Source organism: Chiroxiphia lanceolata, chromosome 6 (assembly GCF_009829145.1).
Source record: "Chiroxiphia lanceolata isolate bChiLan1 chromosome 6, bChiLan1.pri, whole genome shotgun sequence".
Taxonomy (NCBI): domain Eukaryota; kingdom Metazoa; phylum Chordata; class Aves; order Passeriformes; family Pipridae; genus Chiroxiphia; species Chiroxiphia lanceolata.
In genome coordinates this window covers 43,451,845-43,469,420 of record NC_045642.1, presented here as the reverse complement: position 1 = coordinate 43,469,420, position 17,576 = coordinate 43,451,845, and the positions used below count along the sequence as shown (strand labels likewise).

At 38.8% G+C, this 17,576-nt stretch overlaps 1 protein-coding gene across 26 annotated transcripts in view; it reads right to left on the bottom strand.

Annotated features, from left to right (window-relative positions):
* NRXN3 (neurexin 3) overlaps nucleotides 1-17,576 on the bottom strand; it is a 1,006,081-nt gene that overhangs the window by 533,808 nt on the left and 454,697 nt on the right. For all 26 annotated transcript variants that reach the window (XM_032692472.1, XM_032692493.1, XM_032692495.1 and 23 more), the window contains 3 exons: nucleotides 16,343-16,533; nucleotides 15,670-15,843; nucleotides 1,100-1,219 (listed from right to left, as the gene is read on the bottom strand). In XM_032692472.1, the coding sequence (XP_032548363.1) occupies nucleotides 1,100-1,219; nucleotides 15,670-15,843; nucleotides 16,343-16,533 (485 nt within the window). The remainder of the gene's footprint in view (nucleotides 1-1,099; nucleotides 1,220-15,669; nucleotides 15,844-16,342; nucleotides 16,534-17,576) is intronic.

The following is a 17,576-nucleotide window of genomic DNA, read 5'->3' as shown; positions in this document are numbered from 1 at the left end:
CCATGTGCTAAACAGCTTGTCATATGTGCCATCAATTCAGCCACATCTCAGACTTTTAGAGAAAGGGTTGCAAATATAACAGTGCTGTGACACCAATATTAGTGAACTTTGCTGGTACCACCAATAAATTTTACCACCAATAAATTTTACCACCAATACCCTTAATGAAAAGCAGCAACCTCTGAGCTGCAGGTGGTCAGAGTGGACTGTAAGAATCTTCTCTGGTTTTAAAATTTACATACACAATGAACCAAATTATTGAAGCCTACTGTTGTGCTTACTACAGCATTCATAATGTGCTTCTTTGTTTCCTGCCTTGGAGCAGTGAGGGAGAAGGGGACTGTCACCCTAAATAACAGTAGGCAGACAGTAGAGCTGAACTGATCTGCTCCCTCCAGGCAGGAGTAAAGGCCAAATCATGATGAGCAGAGGGAATGTCAAAAAGCTGATTATCTGCCCCCTAAAGGAAGACTTAAGGGGTTTATTCAATTATTTTATCAGAGATCTTAATAACAATTGGCCAAGAAGAACATCCAGTGCTTTGAGATAAAGCAAATCAATATGCCGAGAAGCACAACAGTGCTTCTGTATGTTTAACTGATCACTGGTTTTAACTGAACATTCTAGCAAACAGTACCCAATACTTCATCTTAGCATACAGCCGGTATTTCAGTAGAACATTACTCATTTTACAGGCATTCCATATCTTTTTCACCGAGGTTTGAATAAAAATATCAAAGCATAATTCAGTACAGAAAACCTAGCCATTTTTTACCTATGTAAATATTACATACAATATTCCTGGTTCTTCTAAACCAGGAATTCCGTTAACATCAATTACCACCACTGGCCTGGTTGAGTTAGCTTTCAAAGAGAAGAAAAAAACCCACAAACAAAACCAACACGTACCGAATTGCACATTTTCATTTTAATGAGAAAAGAAAATTACCTGCTGTATGCTTTATACAAACTTTCCAGGAAAAAAAAGTTTGGCTTTGATGCTGGTAAAGTTGTATTGCAATTGAAAGAATGACTCATCATGTGTTCTCTGTGCACCCAAATGTCAAAATTCACCAATACAATGGAAAAGTCTACTTACGGTCATTACACTGGCTCCCAGAATATGAAGTCATGGAGCAATCACATGTGAAGCCTTCCCACTGCTGATTACAGATGCCCTGATTTGCACAGGAATCTTCCTGGCAGGTAGTGCTTGGTCCTGGAGAAGGGATGACAAGAAAAGTGTGAAATAAAGGTGAGAGAATCACTTCGGTCAGGCCCACAAAAGCTTCAATTAATCACTACCATTACCATCAGGATCCTCATGCAGAAGAGAAAAAGCACTAACCAAACGTTCTTCCATTCCTGGACATGCAAGAAAATCAGGAAGAAAGAGCACAAAGACAACTGCACACTTCACAACAAAACAGCAATCTGTAACAAAGTGCAAGAAAGAAGAGGGAACAGGAACATATTCCCTCTTACACAGGCCCAAGTCATATGTTCCAAGCTTGCTCACAGAAGTTGACTATAAAATATGGTGTGATGCAAGGATAACAAACATGACCAGGTTGTCCTGCTTCCCTAGAAGTTTAATCCCCTGGTGGAAACGAAGGCTAGGAAATGAGCCCACGACCAATGCTTCATCCTACTCAAAGAACCCCAAAACTGAAGTTTTGAAGCCTCAGTTGGCTACAACTTTGCTTTATAGCTGTGAACAGTGGTATTACATAGGTTCCTCTGGAAACACGTCAACAAAGTTCTCAGAAGGGCATGACATTAGTCCACAACACTTCTCTATTCTGGAGTGGTTTAATGCCTTTGAGAGAAGCAGAGAAGGAAGCAGTCACTACTAACAGAATAGCCTTTCACTGTTCTGTGATTTGCAGCTAACAGTTGCTATCCTACTCAGATAAACCTTGCAAAGGCAAAATCCAAGCAATAGGCAAAAAAGTGATCTTCAGAACAGAGGGAATCTGAATGACAGCTAGTATGACATCCACAAGCAGGTAGCTGGATTCTGAATCATCTGAGCACAGGTGTGAAGTTTCAAGTCATAGATTACAAGAACATGAGTTTAGAAGTTACTTCCTAGGAAGGTGTTTTATCTTCAGCATTCTAGACAAAGGTATGCCACTCCTGTTGTGCAGTACTTCAAATAAAATGTACAAATACATTTGACGTACTTACTATTCTGTATCCTGCGAATGTTGGAAAAGAAGAAGAAACAAAAGAAATAAAGCAGAGAGAAGAGGATCAAGTGGTTAGGCTGCCTGAGACCAGTTTATTAGCCACTTCCAGTCTAGGACAATACCACAAGGACAAAGAAATCACTGTTCAACCCCTCCCAGCATCTGTCATCACAGATGACAGCAACTCCATGAGGCTTATCCTACTCTTCACTCTTATTTCTTCATCACATCAACACTACCATCGGTATTACATAGATGAGATAGGACAGACCAAAATGGAGACAGCATTTTCAAATACCTTTAGCTAACATGAAACTCTTCAACCTCCATCTGACAACATCCATAATGATTTCACTGAAGTATTCAGTATTTCTTTGGTATTCAGATTGTGTACCTGGGCACTTCCATATTTACAAGACTTTGTAGAACCCACATCTAACTGGAAGCCTCATGTCAGAACATGATCCTCCTACAATTCAAAGACCAAGCCAGGAAGGGACCGTCATAACTTTGGTGCAAGGCTCCTGCTCTTCCCACCAGATCACCTTTCCCCCTGCGAGAACAGAATAGGTGAATTTCAGTAGCTTTTTAGCTATCTGTGTTTCTTTGCAGGATATCTCTCCTGCAGTGAGAAGGAATGTGTGAATTAGGTGGCAGAGTTTCACTTAATGTTAACAAAGACGTGAGCCTCTTCCAAAATTTATTACACTATTAAAAAACCCCCAAACTTACGAAACCCAAAACCTCTAGGGTAGAAGTGTGGATAACAGAAGAAAATAACAAAATCTCTGAAAGAAAATTCACCTACTGAAAAGAGGCGGCAGCAGCAGCCACAGCAAGAAAACCCCATGTTGCCATACTGAAGGAAAGTTGAGCAGCATTTTTCAACACTTTTCTCCTCCCCTCCGCCTCTTCTTTCCACCCACTTGACTCTCATTTGCAGCCATGTAAATCCCAGTGGTCTCAGTAGCACAGTGTGAAGTTAACAGATCCCTTCTAGGATTACAACAGAGCTGACAGACTTTCCAGTGTGGGCTGGAAGGCACATGTATGTACACACTTCCCTCTTGTAAAAAATGGGTATAAATATATAGATACACATGCATCAGGTTGTGATCTGACACTTGCTTCAGACTTACTCTGGCCCAGCAAAAGAAGGGATGACATTTAACAATCTGAAATAGAATATTAGTTGTCATTTTGCCTAAAATGTCCAAGGATAAGGAATTCTGAGGATTCCTTATCTGAGGATAAGGAATGACGAACTGATACCTCTTCCTGTACATCACTATCCCACCATCTAACCTCTAACCACAAATATGAATGTTCTAAAGGTATAAAGTTATACACATATATTTAAAAATAAATCCAGAAAGTAACTGTGAATCTATGCAAACTTGATACAGTATCAACTGTAAACATCATTATATAGAAGCAGAGCAGAACAGCATTTTCAATGACAATGATTCTCCACTCTTCCTACACTCTTCGTTAATCAGTAACTGGACTTGACGATGGGCATATCCTTTGTCTAGGTGCCCCAAGAGAAAGGACTCTACTCAAGGAATAAGGCTGCATGAGGCCTCATACTTGTGGCTTGAGGTGTTAATAGTGAGCAAGTCCAGAGAGCCGAAGTACTTGAATTCATGCCAGTATTACGGTTTCTGAATTGTATTTTACAGTAACCAACTGTGAATATGGGAACAGCACTTTCACAGTAGCCAGAGGGAAAAAAAAAGAAGAAAAATAATTAAAAAAAAAAACAAACCACAATAATGAGGAAATTTGAAAGCTTGAAAATACCACAAGGAAGTTTGAAGCCTGATCTGCCATCTTCAGAGTCAGTTGTGATGGCACAGCATAGATGTTGCATATTACACCTTGCCTCACTCCTTAGTATTATGGGCCATTTGCATCATAAAAGGACCTTTGTCTCAGAGAGTTCATTTATTCCTACTGCTTACAGTCCTTGCCTGATGTCATAATCCTCCATCTGTGGCAACAGAATTTTGATCAGAGCAACTAATAAGGATGTCACAGGAGATTAGGATTAGGGAGCAAAGCAATAGAAGCACAGGAAGGCTTATAAAACATGAAGATTGTGTTACCACGCACATGCCCTTTAGTGCTAACAAACAAGGAAAGAAGATGACAAACAACTTATATATAAAGCAGCAGAATTGTTTCTAAATTACTGATGCCATCAGGGCTAAGGTCTATTTTTAAGCTCATTCCTTTGACAACACTTAAAGAAGTCAAAGTATTTAAAAGTGAAGTTTCAGAACCAGTCTTCACACGATAATCTGAAATACCTCTGATTTTGTTGTCTGTTTGTAGCTGGGCTTGGCGCATTGCCTTCTTTATACCACATGGACAGTGGAGAGGAGAATGAGTGGGCCGTAGGTATAGAATCAAAGTGGAAAAGTCCTCAGTGCAGAAAAGCATCCCTGATAGAAGGGTGACTTGCTGTGTTTCATCCTGTCCAGACCAGGCCTCCCAACTGAGATGGCAAAGCAGAATTCTTCAACTATGTCCTTTTGATCTTATGTCTGCATCTCTAATTTTTATTGGAACAGCTCAGTATCTGAGGACTTGCAGGATCTGGGATTTGTTGCACCTCCCTCCCTGGGAAGGAGTCCAGTACTACACTTTTCTTCAAAGTTACCTATCCAGATGTATTGTTTGTTTATTTTACTACTAAGCATTTGAAAAAAATCACCTTAGAAGACTATAACAGCCAGATCTCTTATCCATATTCTGCTTGGCTAAATTACTTCGTCTACCCTCTTTCCCGCAATTTCAGCTGTATGGTAGGTTTCTCTTTGCCCTGAAACTAAAAGAAATTAATTCTGCTGCCTGGTGCTAAAACTGCCATGTTGCATCCCACAGATAGGTGTGTTTCACTGGCAAGAAAAACCATTCCTTCTGTATTGTTGGAAAGCCCTTTGCAGAAAAAGCAACTTCAGGAATAAAAGATAGTATTGTGTTTATTGTTCTTTCCAGTTACATGAGAAATCAGTTTCTTTATGCAGCAGCTACAGGATTATTACACAACTGCCTCATGCTTTGATCACAAATAGCAATAAGCACAAAGACAAGCAAGCCGTTATTTCTCTCATACATAACACCTTCCTTCACACATCAAAAATTCACTGTTACTGAAAGGAATCAACCATTTCTCTTAACATTATTTTCTCAGTAAGATGAAGATCTGCAACAGGCATGGTTCAACGACAACATGGGCCCATTTTCATTCCCCATCTCCCTAAATGCTCTCATCTTTTCCCCTTGTATCTTCAAAGAGGTTAGGAAGCAATAGGAAACTAATACACAGAAGACATCTTTTCAGTCTTTGCAGAATAAGGTGCTTCTTTTGTCCCACAGTTCCTAAATACAAAGACCATCAAGCCCTAAGATATCTCTACCACTACTAGTCAGATGTTACCATCAATTTATACCTATGATAGATCTACAATATACTTGTCAGCACTCCTCTTTCATAACCAGAGGCAGTCAGCTTTTCTTAATTTAACGTCCAGTACCAGTTCAGCTCAGAGAGGTTGAACTTCCAAGACATCAGGTTTTGGAAACGAAAACCCAAGGCAGAAAATAAACCTGTTCCAGAACTCACTCAGTGCAGGTTAAGTAAGAAATTAAGTTAATCCCATTAAGTTTTCCAATTTCAGAATAATTTGGAAAAAATATTTTTTTCTGGGTAAAAAGTGAGAAAAACTGAGTCTGAATCTGAAGAAACTATCACTTCATGGGAGGGACCATATCACACATACTATAATTGTCAAATACATATTGGTGGTATGTCAACATTTACTTTGCACACTAAACTAAAGTATAGTCAAGGTTCAGTGCATGATTCAGAAAGTTAGATCTTGTATTTTGAGTCACAGGTAGTAGAAAGCAGGACTATCACAGACTAACATAGCAAACCAGAACCCAAAAACCAAAGAGATTTTCAAGGACTGCAAGGCCAGCTCTTCAAACTCTCAGTTTCATATTTTGTTAAGAACTCATCATTCCTTTCATCACCTAAATAAGGTTAGACATCTGTCACGTTCCAAATTTAAAGTTACTGATTGTCAGAAATAACTCAAAAGCCAGCATTCTTTAGTCCTCTGAAAATGCAGCCGCTTATTTCAGTACCTCAACAGAACCTGAACGCTTCATTCACCTGATGTCAGCTATGATGCAGAATCCTTCTGTTCCAAATAAGTGGCTGGTCTGAAAACTTCAGTAACTGGGAATAGTTAAAATAACAAATATGCACAAATGTGCTTTCTCCCACAGAAAGCACATTGATCTCAAGGTGACAGGAGAAGGGAATCAGCAGCAAGAGAAGGGAATCAGCAGCAAGAGAAGGGAATCAGCAGCAAGAGCAATCCACGGAGAATGGATCTGCAAGGTGGTGGGATTTTTTACCCTCCAAGAAACCTTATAGACATATACATGTCTTCCTCCCTCTTGTCACTCTCCATCTCTAAGCAACCTATATGGTCTTGAGCAACATGTTCATACACATGCTGGTGAGGGAAGAACTAAAAACAACCCAAAACCAATAGAAACCCCAGCCATACAACAAAAAATCAACTGCATAAAAGGGAGTATGCCAGCACCCAAGATGTGACAAGGGACAGGGAGATGCAAATGAAGTAGAGGAAGTAAACAGCATTCAGACAGAAACTAAAAGCAGAAAGGAAAAACTGAAAGGGCTGTATGTGAACAAGAAAAATACAGCCAATTGAAAAAACACCCTTTCCTATGCAAATCACAGCAGTATAAAAGTTCCAAGCCTCATGGCCTATTCTGAAATGGCCAAACCTATTCAGCAAAGGTTGGTTTCCTGAAAAGCCAATAATCCACATTATACACTCAAGACAAATGCTTCCCCTTAGGCTTCAGGTGTCTCCATATGAAGGGAAAATATTCCTATAGGGTTCAGACTTCTGTAACAATTTGAGCTTGGGCTGGAATAATGTTCACAGCTCTGACAAGCCTTTAGGTTCTCTGAAGTCTGGAAAAATCAAAACAACAAACAAATCTGTTTGTTCCAGAACCTGCTGTATCCACTTCAATGGACATCAGAAATTGAGCAGGAACTCCTGTGCATGCATTCCGAATTCTGATGGAGACATAGGTGACTAGAAAGAACAACAGTGACTGCAGCCAGAGAGATTTGATACTTGCTGATGTCTAATCCAAATCCCAAATTCACTGCCACAGTTTGAATGGATGGCACAGAACACTTTAATCCTAAACTTATTTACACTCAGTGTAGTTCCAGGCCACTTTTTTAATCACATCAGTCACAGGCCGCATATATTTCATAGTCTTTCAAATCTCATCTTTTACCACTTTCATTTACATAAACTTCAGAATTCACCAAGGGGCAGCACCTAATAGTCTCTAAATCCCTAACCTCTGTAAGACAGTACTTCAACTTTTTACAGCTGGGAATAGGTCAGAGATGCCAACAAAACATAGTTGCAGTAAGATTCTCCACATGCATAGAGCAAAATACACCACACTAACTTCTGCCTACCTGGAGGTTGTCAAATCTTTCAGATTCAATGTTTTGTATGCATCCGATTGCTAAAATTATCTCAAACTGTCAATATCATTACCTATTGGGTGAGAAGGTGTCTCTTAATATGCTTCTGTCTATTAACAACTGCTACAGTGATAAACTGTTTATCTGTTAAAATATCTTTATTCCTCCAAAATTATTTTTATCCTTTTCTGTTGAGCCATAGAACGCCAAACCCTACCTAAACACACATATGATATCCTGAAGGAAAGGTAATTGCTACCTGCCTATACCTGGAATAGAGAACAGGAATATTTTAATCTGAAAATTGCATCTATTACATTAGATTGGGTCAGCAATATCACCAGGTTGTCAGGGCAAACACAGCGAATAGAAACTGAGTTTACAAAGCACATGGTTATAATCTCAAAAACTTAATTTCAGTGATATGAAAAATGTTGGGAAGTCTCTATCTATAGAGTAACATAGGAACATTTTACATGTTTTCTCTCACAATAAAACCTTAGACCAAACCTTTGGCTTAGACATAAAATTTCAGGGTCACTAAGCTGATACCATAACAAAAGCCATCTTTCGCTTCACCACTGTTAAACAGAGACACTGTCCAATGCCCCTGACTTCCCCTTATACCTGAGACCATTGTCTCATTTTCCATTAAAAATTAGGAACATTTTTATTGACTTCCATAACACTCAGGAATAAATTAATTTGTACTCTATATTGCAGTCTCTCCAGATGAGTTGGGAAGCATACTTTCACTATCATATTTAAAAGGATACACTTTCAATGCCATGGAAAACATCTTCTGGTCATACTAGTATCAAAGACCTATTAACTTCTAATAGGCACGTTTCCTCACTTAAATCCCGGGGAAACAGTCTGCACGGTCTCTGAGAATATCCTATCTATTTCTTTCTTATTCTCACAAATGCTCAACAACCTACTGACTTCCTCGCATAAGTCCTTGACCTGGTGACACAGTTCCTCAACAAGGACACACCTTCTGTGTGTCTCTGTGCCTCTGACATTGTTGGTGCAGCAACAGCTGCTGGGGAACGAGCTCTGTGGTACATAATAACTGTAATTTTTGCAGCTCGGACTACTAGACTGGGGAGAAGGGGCCTCCTCATTCCCCTTGGTGTTAACTGCTGCTCCTATGCTCAGTTCTCTGTTCTGTGTTGGCCCTCCTATGGAGAGGAGCCCTTCCTGCCCAGATTATGGCTTGTAAAATGCCATTCTAAATATTAAGGGAGTTTGTAGTTTAGAGATTTTTTTTTTTTTAATTGAAATTCCAGAAACTTATTTCTGGTTGGTTTTCGGTTTTTGGGTTTTTTTCAAAGTATAAGTTAAAAAAAAAACAAACCAGCTTTTACCTCCTGATCTCACTCATTTTTTTTGTGTGTTGCAAAACTTCAAGGGCCTTCTATGTCTCTATCCACACTAGCTATTTGCCTGAATAATTGTGAGGCTTTTCAGGAAATCAGCTGGTGTTCTTACAGCTATTCAGACTCTGATACAGTCAAACCCCCCAGGTCAATCAAAGCACCTCCACTGTTTGCTGTGTCCTTCTTCAACCCAGATATTGCCCTCCACAGAGGCTACAGTTTGTCATTCTGTTCCTCTCTTAGAGATGTGACTGCATACAGTAAAAGGCACCAAATGTTACAGAAAAGCATCTTTCAGTTCAAACCAGTAATGAGAAAGAACAACCTTCTCTACCTTGCAGGTCAGCTTTGGTCAACCCAACTTTGTCAGAAAAAAAAAAAAACCAACAGATAAGAAAATCAAATAAAAAGAGGAAATGCATTTCATTCACACACAAAAGAAACCCACAGAATTTACAGACAGTACACAGAGAAGAAAAAATATCACTATCTTAAATCTATCAGCATTTAACAATAACTTACGAGAGATTTTGTCTCATTTGAGAAATACTTAGAATCCATTTAAGTAAAAAAAAAAAAATATATTTGACTTTCAGTACATCAGTCAAGCATAATTTTTTTTTCTTTCTATATCCAGACTCTGTATTTGAATTTAAATTCTCTGTCTTCCATAAAAGCACAGATTGCTCCAGCTTTTTGTCCAAAGTGGATTTAGTGCCAGAAAACCATAGGGGACTGATTACTCTGTAAGACAACAATCTCTGTTTATCCCAAGAACTGAACTTGACACTGGATATAAAGTGACAGTAAAACCTTGCCCCCTCACTAGCTGTCACCTACTCATGGATTTCAGTACATCTTTAAGAACACTTGGATCAACAGGAAAACAGCTCAGGTTTTAGACTCGTATAGTGTTCTTCAATGTCATTAGAGCTATCAACAAAAATGATGAGTACTATCTCATTCTTTCACCTAGGTGGGAATGATTTTGTTATCTGTGGTCAAATCATAGTCCATATGGCAAAAGAGAATCATAAATCTACTAAGTCTGACTGTCTAAAGATCCAAATACACTTACTAAAAATCGAACAACATTAAATAGTAAAACAATACTACTGATGCTCTTCCATGTAGGCACAGAGTTTCTTTTTTTTTTTTTTCAGTGGAGTCCAGTTTATGAGGAAGCCACATAGACTTTTGATGTGTTATACCTTGATTCTAAGTTTTCTCTTTCAGCATGGAAAAAGCAGAGCACAAAGATGGGAGCATAGGCAGCAGTTCCTGAATCCCTTGCCACTGAAGGTTACATATTTCTATTACACAGAACAATAGGAACGAGAAAACACCAAATCAATTACCTCATTGCTCAAAAGATGGGTATTTAAGAAGTACACACTTACCCTCTTAACCTTTTGTTCTTAAAAAATTCTAATGTCACAGCTGATACTGAAGAGAGATTGGTAGTTCTCCATTTCACATTTACGACTCAATAAATTAGAACTGGCATGTACAGATACCATTTCCTGTGGTTCTTAAGAAGTTTAACATTTTGAATTTTTGCTATCGTTTCACAGCCCATAAATGACTCAAGATGGCAACTACCTTCCCTTTCGAGATAGTCAGATTTTTCTTCCTTTTGGAACTGCTTTACTACACAGAGCTACAAAAATCCCTTTTTCCTTGAACAAAATTCAAAAGAAAGGGAGGAGGAGTAGAAAGACAAGAAGAATGAATTTCTTCATGCATCATCTTCAGCACTTATTCCAACAATTTCTCTATAACAAACAAGTACTTTTCCTACTGCCCCACTCCACATCTTCTTTGTAGCTGAACAGAAGCAAAGCCCATATTTGTTCCTTAATTCCAGTAGCACTATGAGAATGGAATACAAAAGCAGAAGGAATAGGAGAGATGTCAAACAATCATGGAGCAAATTAATGCTCCACTCCTCAGTGGACAACCTTTGATTCCAGAGAGAAAGTGGAGTATGACCAGATTTGAAGTTTCTCTACTAAGCAGATGAAGGGTGAAATCCTTTCTGACATTATCTTGCTGTGAGATTTTAAGCATGAGATTATATTTTCTGTTTTCCACATACTGCTTAGTATGCAAAATGTGTTTCTGATTATCTAGCCTGTATGTGTCATTCATGCTTTTCATGCACCAGTGAATTCCAAAGGTTAACTAAACTAGTTCGTGGAAAGTTGCAAAAGATTATGATTTTACTGCAGGATCTGGAAAGAAGATTAAATTAGGACAAAAAAAGTCCCAAAACATCTGGAACAGTGTCAGCCTGTTTAATAATAATCACTCTCCTTTGTGAGAAGCTGTTATCAGTGGAACAGGTGAGGAAGAAGCAGCATCTCTAATGCACATAAAAAACCACTTTGTAAAAGAAATAAAATGTTTTTTAAGCACTTCTGTTAGGTTTGGTTGGTTGGGGGCACGATGGAGTGAACACATTTGGAATGTGCAGTTACATTACAGATAGCTCTAATGCCCGTGGTAAGCAACATAAGGATGTCCAAATAAAGGGAAGGAAAACACGGGAGAACATATGGCAAATTAATAAAGAGGTGAAAAAACACCTGAAATGCAGGAAGTACTCATTAATATTGGGGGCATCCTCTTTAAATTCCTCAAAAGGCTGGCCATCTGCTTAACTTCTTCCAGGACCAGTGAGGAAAATGCAGTGAGTCACTCAGTCTAGACTTTTGTGGATGGAATAAACTGATCCATTCATCTAGTACTAAGACCAGAAATGAAGAGTTCAGCAAAAAAGAATTGATTTTAAAAGTCCAATAAAGAGATTATCTGAAGTTTAAATTATTTCCTTTCAAGAAGGGAAAGGATGTCACCTGGAACTACTTCTTCCATATATCAACTCTTGTATGTGCACCATAATGCAGACATCTTTTCTCTCAAACTGTGTACGTCTGACGTAGAAATAGCCTGTATCATGCAAACTCAGGAGTATAAAAATTTCCAACCACCCCCCATCGGCTGTTGAGATGGAGACTGGAGAAAACCAGGTCCTGATAGAAGACTTCTTTTCCTCAGTTTCTAATGGTTTGGTAATCTCTAGGAGCCTCCACCCGTTGTTTCAAAGTGGTCTGAAAAGACACAGCTGAATTTCATACTTTCATCACAATTAGAACAATACCTTGCAGATGAATTTTATGGGTGGGGACAGCAAGGCCCAAAGTAGGAGGCACACTTGCTTGCAAGCTTCCACTAGAAGAGGCCCCCCCCACTTCAAGTCCTTTCTGAGAAGTGATTTTGTCTCTTCAGAGTTTTCAGTACCCTGATCCAACACTGACACAAGAATCACTTAAGTCTCAACCGCTTCCCTGCCTTTGGCAGCTTTTCTTTCAGGCCCTCTTGCCAACCCCTTTTTTCGGGTGATGGTAGGTGGAATGTCTGCATTTCAAGAATGACTTGTATGTATATGACTAAGAATGCTTTGGGGTTCTTCAGATCCCAAGGAAAAAGATCTCCTATAAATATATCATTAAAATATAAATATAATTTATATTTATAATATAATTGAGTGCTTCCCACTCAAGTAGAAGCACTGCCTTACTTACCACTGGAACACAGATAATTGTATAACACGACAGGTTTGTGCTTTGTTGCACAGCGAGGCTGAATTATGCTTAAGCGTATGAGACAAACAATGTGGCCAAGGAAATTCAATGGCTTGCTCAAACTGAATAAAATGAGGTAGCAGTAGCATCAAGACAATAAGGAATATAATTTTCCTATTAAAAATCGTGAATTTAGTGGTATGGAGTAGGGTACTGAAATACATGAACAGAGATAACAAACACGAACAGGATGCTGGTGTGTCTTAGGCGGTACAGCTCTGTCTCCTGACCTACATTTCACATTCCACTATTCTCAAGGCTTCGTTGCTCTACACATCCTTTGATTCTGTCCTGAGATCAAATTGACAGTTTCTGAGAAAATAGTTGCCACCTTGTAATCTCCTCTGCTTCTGAAAGCAAAGCCGCAACAAGAGACAAGCATTAGCAGAAATCTCTCTCACATCACATTTGAAAGGCAAGATTCCTATGTGGGGATGGAATGACATTTCTTTAAGCATGCATGTTCTCATCATTGATGTGATCCCACCGCCCTTCATGATGAAACAAGGACATGTCTGGCAAATTAACACACAGCACAACTATTCACACAAAAAGCCTGCAACTGTTTATTAAAAACTTATTTAAACACCATGAGGCAGCAAGGACTGCTTGGGACTTCAGCCCTTGAAAACATTGTTAAGATTGGATCCAAGATCATGTGAGATGGAAGCAAACTAGGGAGACATAAAGAAGGACTGAACGTGCTTTGTGTTTTTCTTTCCTTAGAGAAAGGGGAGATAGGTGTGACTTTCAGTGGCAACTGTAAGAATAGGCACCAGCAGGCAGCAGCCAAGATCTGAAATGAAGCCTTATGGGTTGCTATGATTAAAAAACAAACAAAACCAACAAATGAAACAGCTTTCTGGTGACCAAATTCTCAGGTTTTTTACTAATTCTAAACATGTTGGCAAAAAGAATGCATTCCTCTTCAGCAGTTCCTTTGGTACTGAGCAGGGACCACTTGGGAAGACAGCATGGGCACTGCTTTGGAAGATCATGTTCTTCCAAAGGCAGAACAAAGGCAATCACTGACCCTACCATCCATTTCTTTAGATCTCTCTCAAATTTTGAATCCTGTTTGAAGGGCTTTAGAAGAGAAGGAGGAATCACATTTCAGATATTTCGAAGAGTGAACCAATCTCCATGCTCAGGCAACAGCTGTGTTGGTACCATACTGGCACACAGACAAAGTGCCATATTGTGCATTTTGAGAGTAGCAGTGACCTTACGCAACCTCAGTAACAGGACACTAAATCAAAGAATTACACTGGGTACATGAGAAGGAAACACCATAGCTCTTAGAATGGTGAAGAGTCTTCTGGGAAAGCATCATGACTCTGCTCTTGAGCCACACACAGAACAACAGGTTAGTCTAATGAGAGGTCCTCTGAAGACAGAGGGTTAGTAGAAATCACGACAGCTAAACAGCCAATGGATTAAGATAATTTTAAACAGAGGAATTATCAACAAATCACTAAGATTAAAGAAGAGCTTTCAGTGCACCAAGGATAAATAGACTTGACATTTTCAAAAACTAAAATGCATTTTTTTTCCTTGTAAATAATACAGAAAAGGTGCACTTCTTTTGACAAGCTGGGTCTGCCACAAATGGACAAAGACAGTTCTGCTACAATGTGCTCATTTCCACATGGAACAGTGTGGTTAACAGACACTATTAAGAAAAAAGAGAGAAAGATGGAAAAAAATCCATTCTCCAGCTTTGTTGCACTTGCCAGTGCTGTGAAGTGGAAGTTGACACTAAGTGAGCTCCTGTGAGAGGACACAAAATTCCCACAAACGAGAGTATCACTGCGCGAGTGTGGAAGGAGGGCTGGGGCACAAGAGCTCCCAGCCAACCAGAACACAGACACAAGCAAGGGAACAGATCTAACAGGACTGCCAATTCGGTGTCCTGAATACTCAAAGATATCACTAAGATGACAGTTTTAATCCTAAGTGACAGTCTTGACAAATGGTATGACTTCATCATGATATAACCTGTAATTTTGACACAGTAGGTGATAGACAACCAAGGAGTAATTTAACTTTATGAAATTTTTGAAGGATCAATTCAGGACATACATCTTTTCTTAGCAAACATGCATACCAATGTTACAGAAAAAAATTATCCTCTTCTAGTGACTGGGAGCCAACACAGCAGACTGGTATTGAGTGGAACTAGACACAGTGGTGATTGTCATTTAACCCAGAGAGCAAAACCTTGGGGGTTTTGATGCTAAGTATCCCAAGTGCTTTGGGAATTGAAACCATATGCATTTTCCTGAGTCAGTGCTGCTGATGTCAATATTTTTTTAATTAATGAGAGTTTAGCAGGAACAGTAAATTCCTAAAGAGGTTTCAGGATATCACTACCATTTACATGCTTCTAAAAGTAACTCATCACATTTAGTTCTATTCTGGCTGGAAAAGAGAAAATGCAGAAGAGAAATATTTTCTAGGCAGAAGAGGCAATGGGCCCACTGCTTTCACTGGAGGTCCACTTCCTCAAAAATGAACTCCTCTTTTAGTCCAGTCTTCATCCTTCAGCTCCTTCTACCTTCCATTTCCATTTCCCCTGTCTCTACTTGTTTTTTGAAATACTTATTTCTGTGAATCCCAAAAAAGGGTGCTCTGAAGCAAAAATGAATTGAATGCTCAGAACATCTTTCAAAGTATTTAAGAGTACTGTAATGTTTATAAACCACTCTTGTAGGACAAAAACTTGCCACAAATAGCTGCATTTGGAAAACATAAGTTGTAATGAAGGATATTGCAATGAAAGCAGCTTAATGAAATTAATAGTAAAGTGGAAGAGATGCACAGAGGGCAGCAATGAAGTAAGAATTGAGTGCTTGAGAGTGAAACTTCTCTGAAATCAGTTATACCTTCACATCCACGCTCAATCTGTCCACTGCGGTGCAGAGCATCGTTGATAAGATCAGGCAAACGCCCATTCAAGTCCACAGATGCCAGACAGCCCTGAAATCCATCACGTGAGGCCACAAGCTTTGGGAGGTTGCTATACATGCCTTGAGCTAGGCCAGCAATGTAGAGATCACCTAGAGGAGAGAGGGGTAAACAGACAAGAAGGAGCAAGTTACATACCTTCTAGAGTGACTTTCCTTGTCACCAAATGTGAATATAACAAAGTGAACAGATGTTCAGAAAAATTTAAAAGCAGAGTGAGATATTGTGCAAGAAGTCATTTCTGCCTTCTTTACTACAAAAAAAGCCAAAGCAAACCCCAAAACAAAACAAACAAAAAAACCCCAAACAAACAACCAAACAAAAAAGCCCTGCAAAACCCCACCAATAATCCCAGTTGTAATTGCTACCTAACTAGTAAAAAATGTAAGATGACAATTAACTTCCAAAAAAGTAAAATATGACAAACTGTGCTCCTGCAGGAAGTGCCAAACAAGAAAGAGAAAAATGAATTTGACAGCCAAAATTAGCAAAGTCCAGATTTTCTGTTCTGTAATGCATGGTTATTTTAAGTTTTCTCTTGTTTACTAGTGCAAGAATAAAGGGGGGAACTACCAGTCTTGTAGAGTTTACCTTTAAGATCCAGATTTTTGGCACCGTTGATAACCTGAGTGACCACCTTAGTGTCCACCTTTAGGCTGTGTGTGTTACTGTTATCTCTGGTAATGACGACATTGTGCCATTGGTTGTCATTAAGAGGACGATCACTGTTGCCTTTGATAACATTGGGTCCATTTCCAAGGTCAAACACATAGTGTATATACCTGTAAACACAACAAGAGCTAGTTAAAATTGTGTAAGAATTCCAGCGCTACTGACTCTTGTTCTAGCCAGAGCTGATACTTACAAAAGTCACAAAGGGAAGTATCTCTGGGTTAGAAAGCTCTAGTAAGCCAAAATATTAGCCATTGCTTTGAAAAGATGTAGTTGTTTCCTTTCCACCAAAGTGTAAGGATTAGTATTCTGAGATTCATGGCTAGGCTTCGTGAACGAAGATTTGGGAAGGCACTATCCACATTTGCTACAGGCATGCTGGTGGCTTATGAGGCCAATTCGTGACAGATATTCTGAGATTATAACATTTGAAATAATCAGATCCTAACCATAAAGCATTCCTCTTTTTTCCACAAAGTTCTTGCAGATCCATACAAATGCTGCCTGAGAATATAATTATTTTTTTTAAATTGGCAATATCAATAAATGTACTGGGGAGCAATGTTAGATATGCTTATTTGGGGAATATATTCCTCAGGTTCATTCTGAGTTCTTCATAACTCTCTTAAGAAGTTAATCAGGAAACTCACTTGAAATATTTTAGTAAATTTACATTAGGCTTATTCAAACAGCTAGAAAACAATTAGGAATGCTTTTGGTAAAAAATAAAGACCCTAACAAAGACTGAAGTCACGAGAGTGTTACCCTGAATTATTTATATAGTTCAAACACAGAAATTCATCTGAGGATAGAAGAGAAATATTCTATTTAGAAAAGAAAAAAAAAGACAGCAAAACTCAACTTTCAACAGAGCACCAGGAGCTCATGACTGGTGCTTTTTATATTACTCAATGTCCCACTTAAGAAGTATGTGCAAAGTTAAAAATGAAACAGATTGAATTGAAATATACAGGACTACTAAACTGTATTTTTGGAAAACATGTCTACCATGACTAAATCATAAGAGATCAAAATTTGTTCATCTAACAAAGGATTTTTTTTTTTAAATAAGCCATTGGTCTTTTAAAAAGAATATAGCAGCTCAAAAGCAAGCTGAGTTTGCTTTTCCTCAAATATCACCAGCAGAAATACA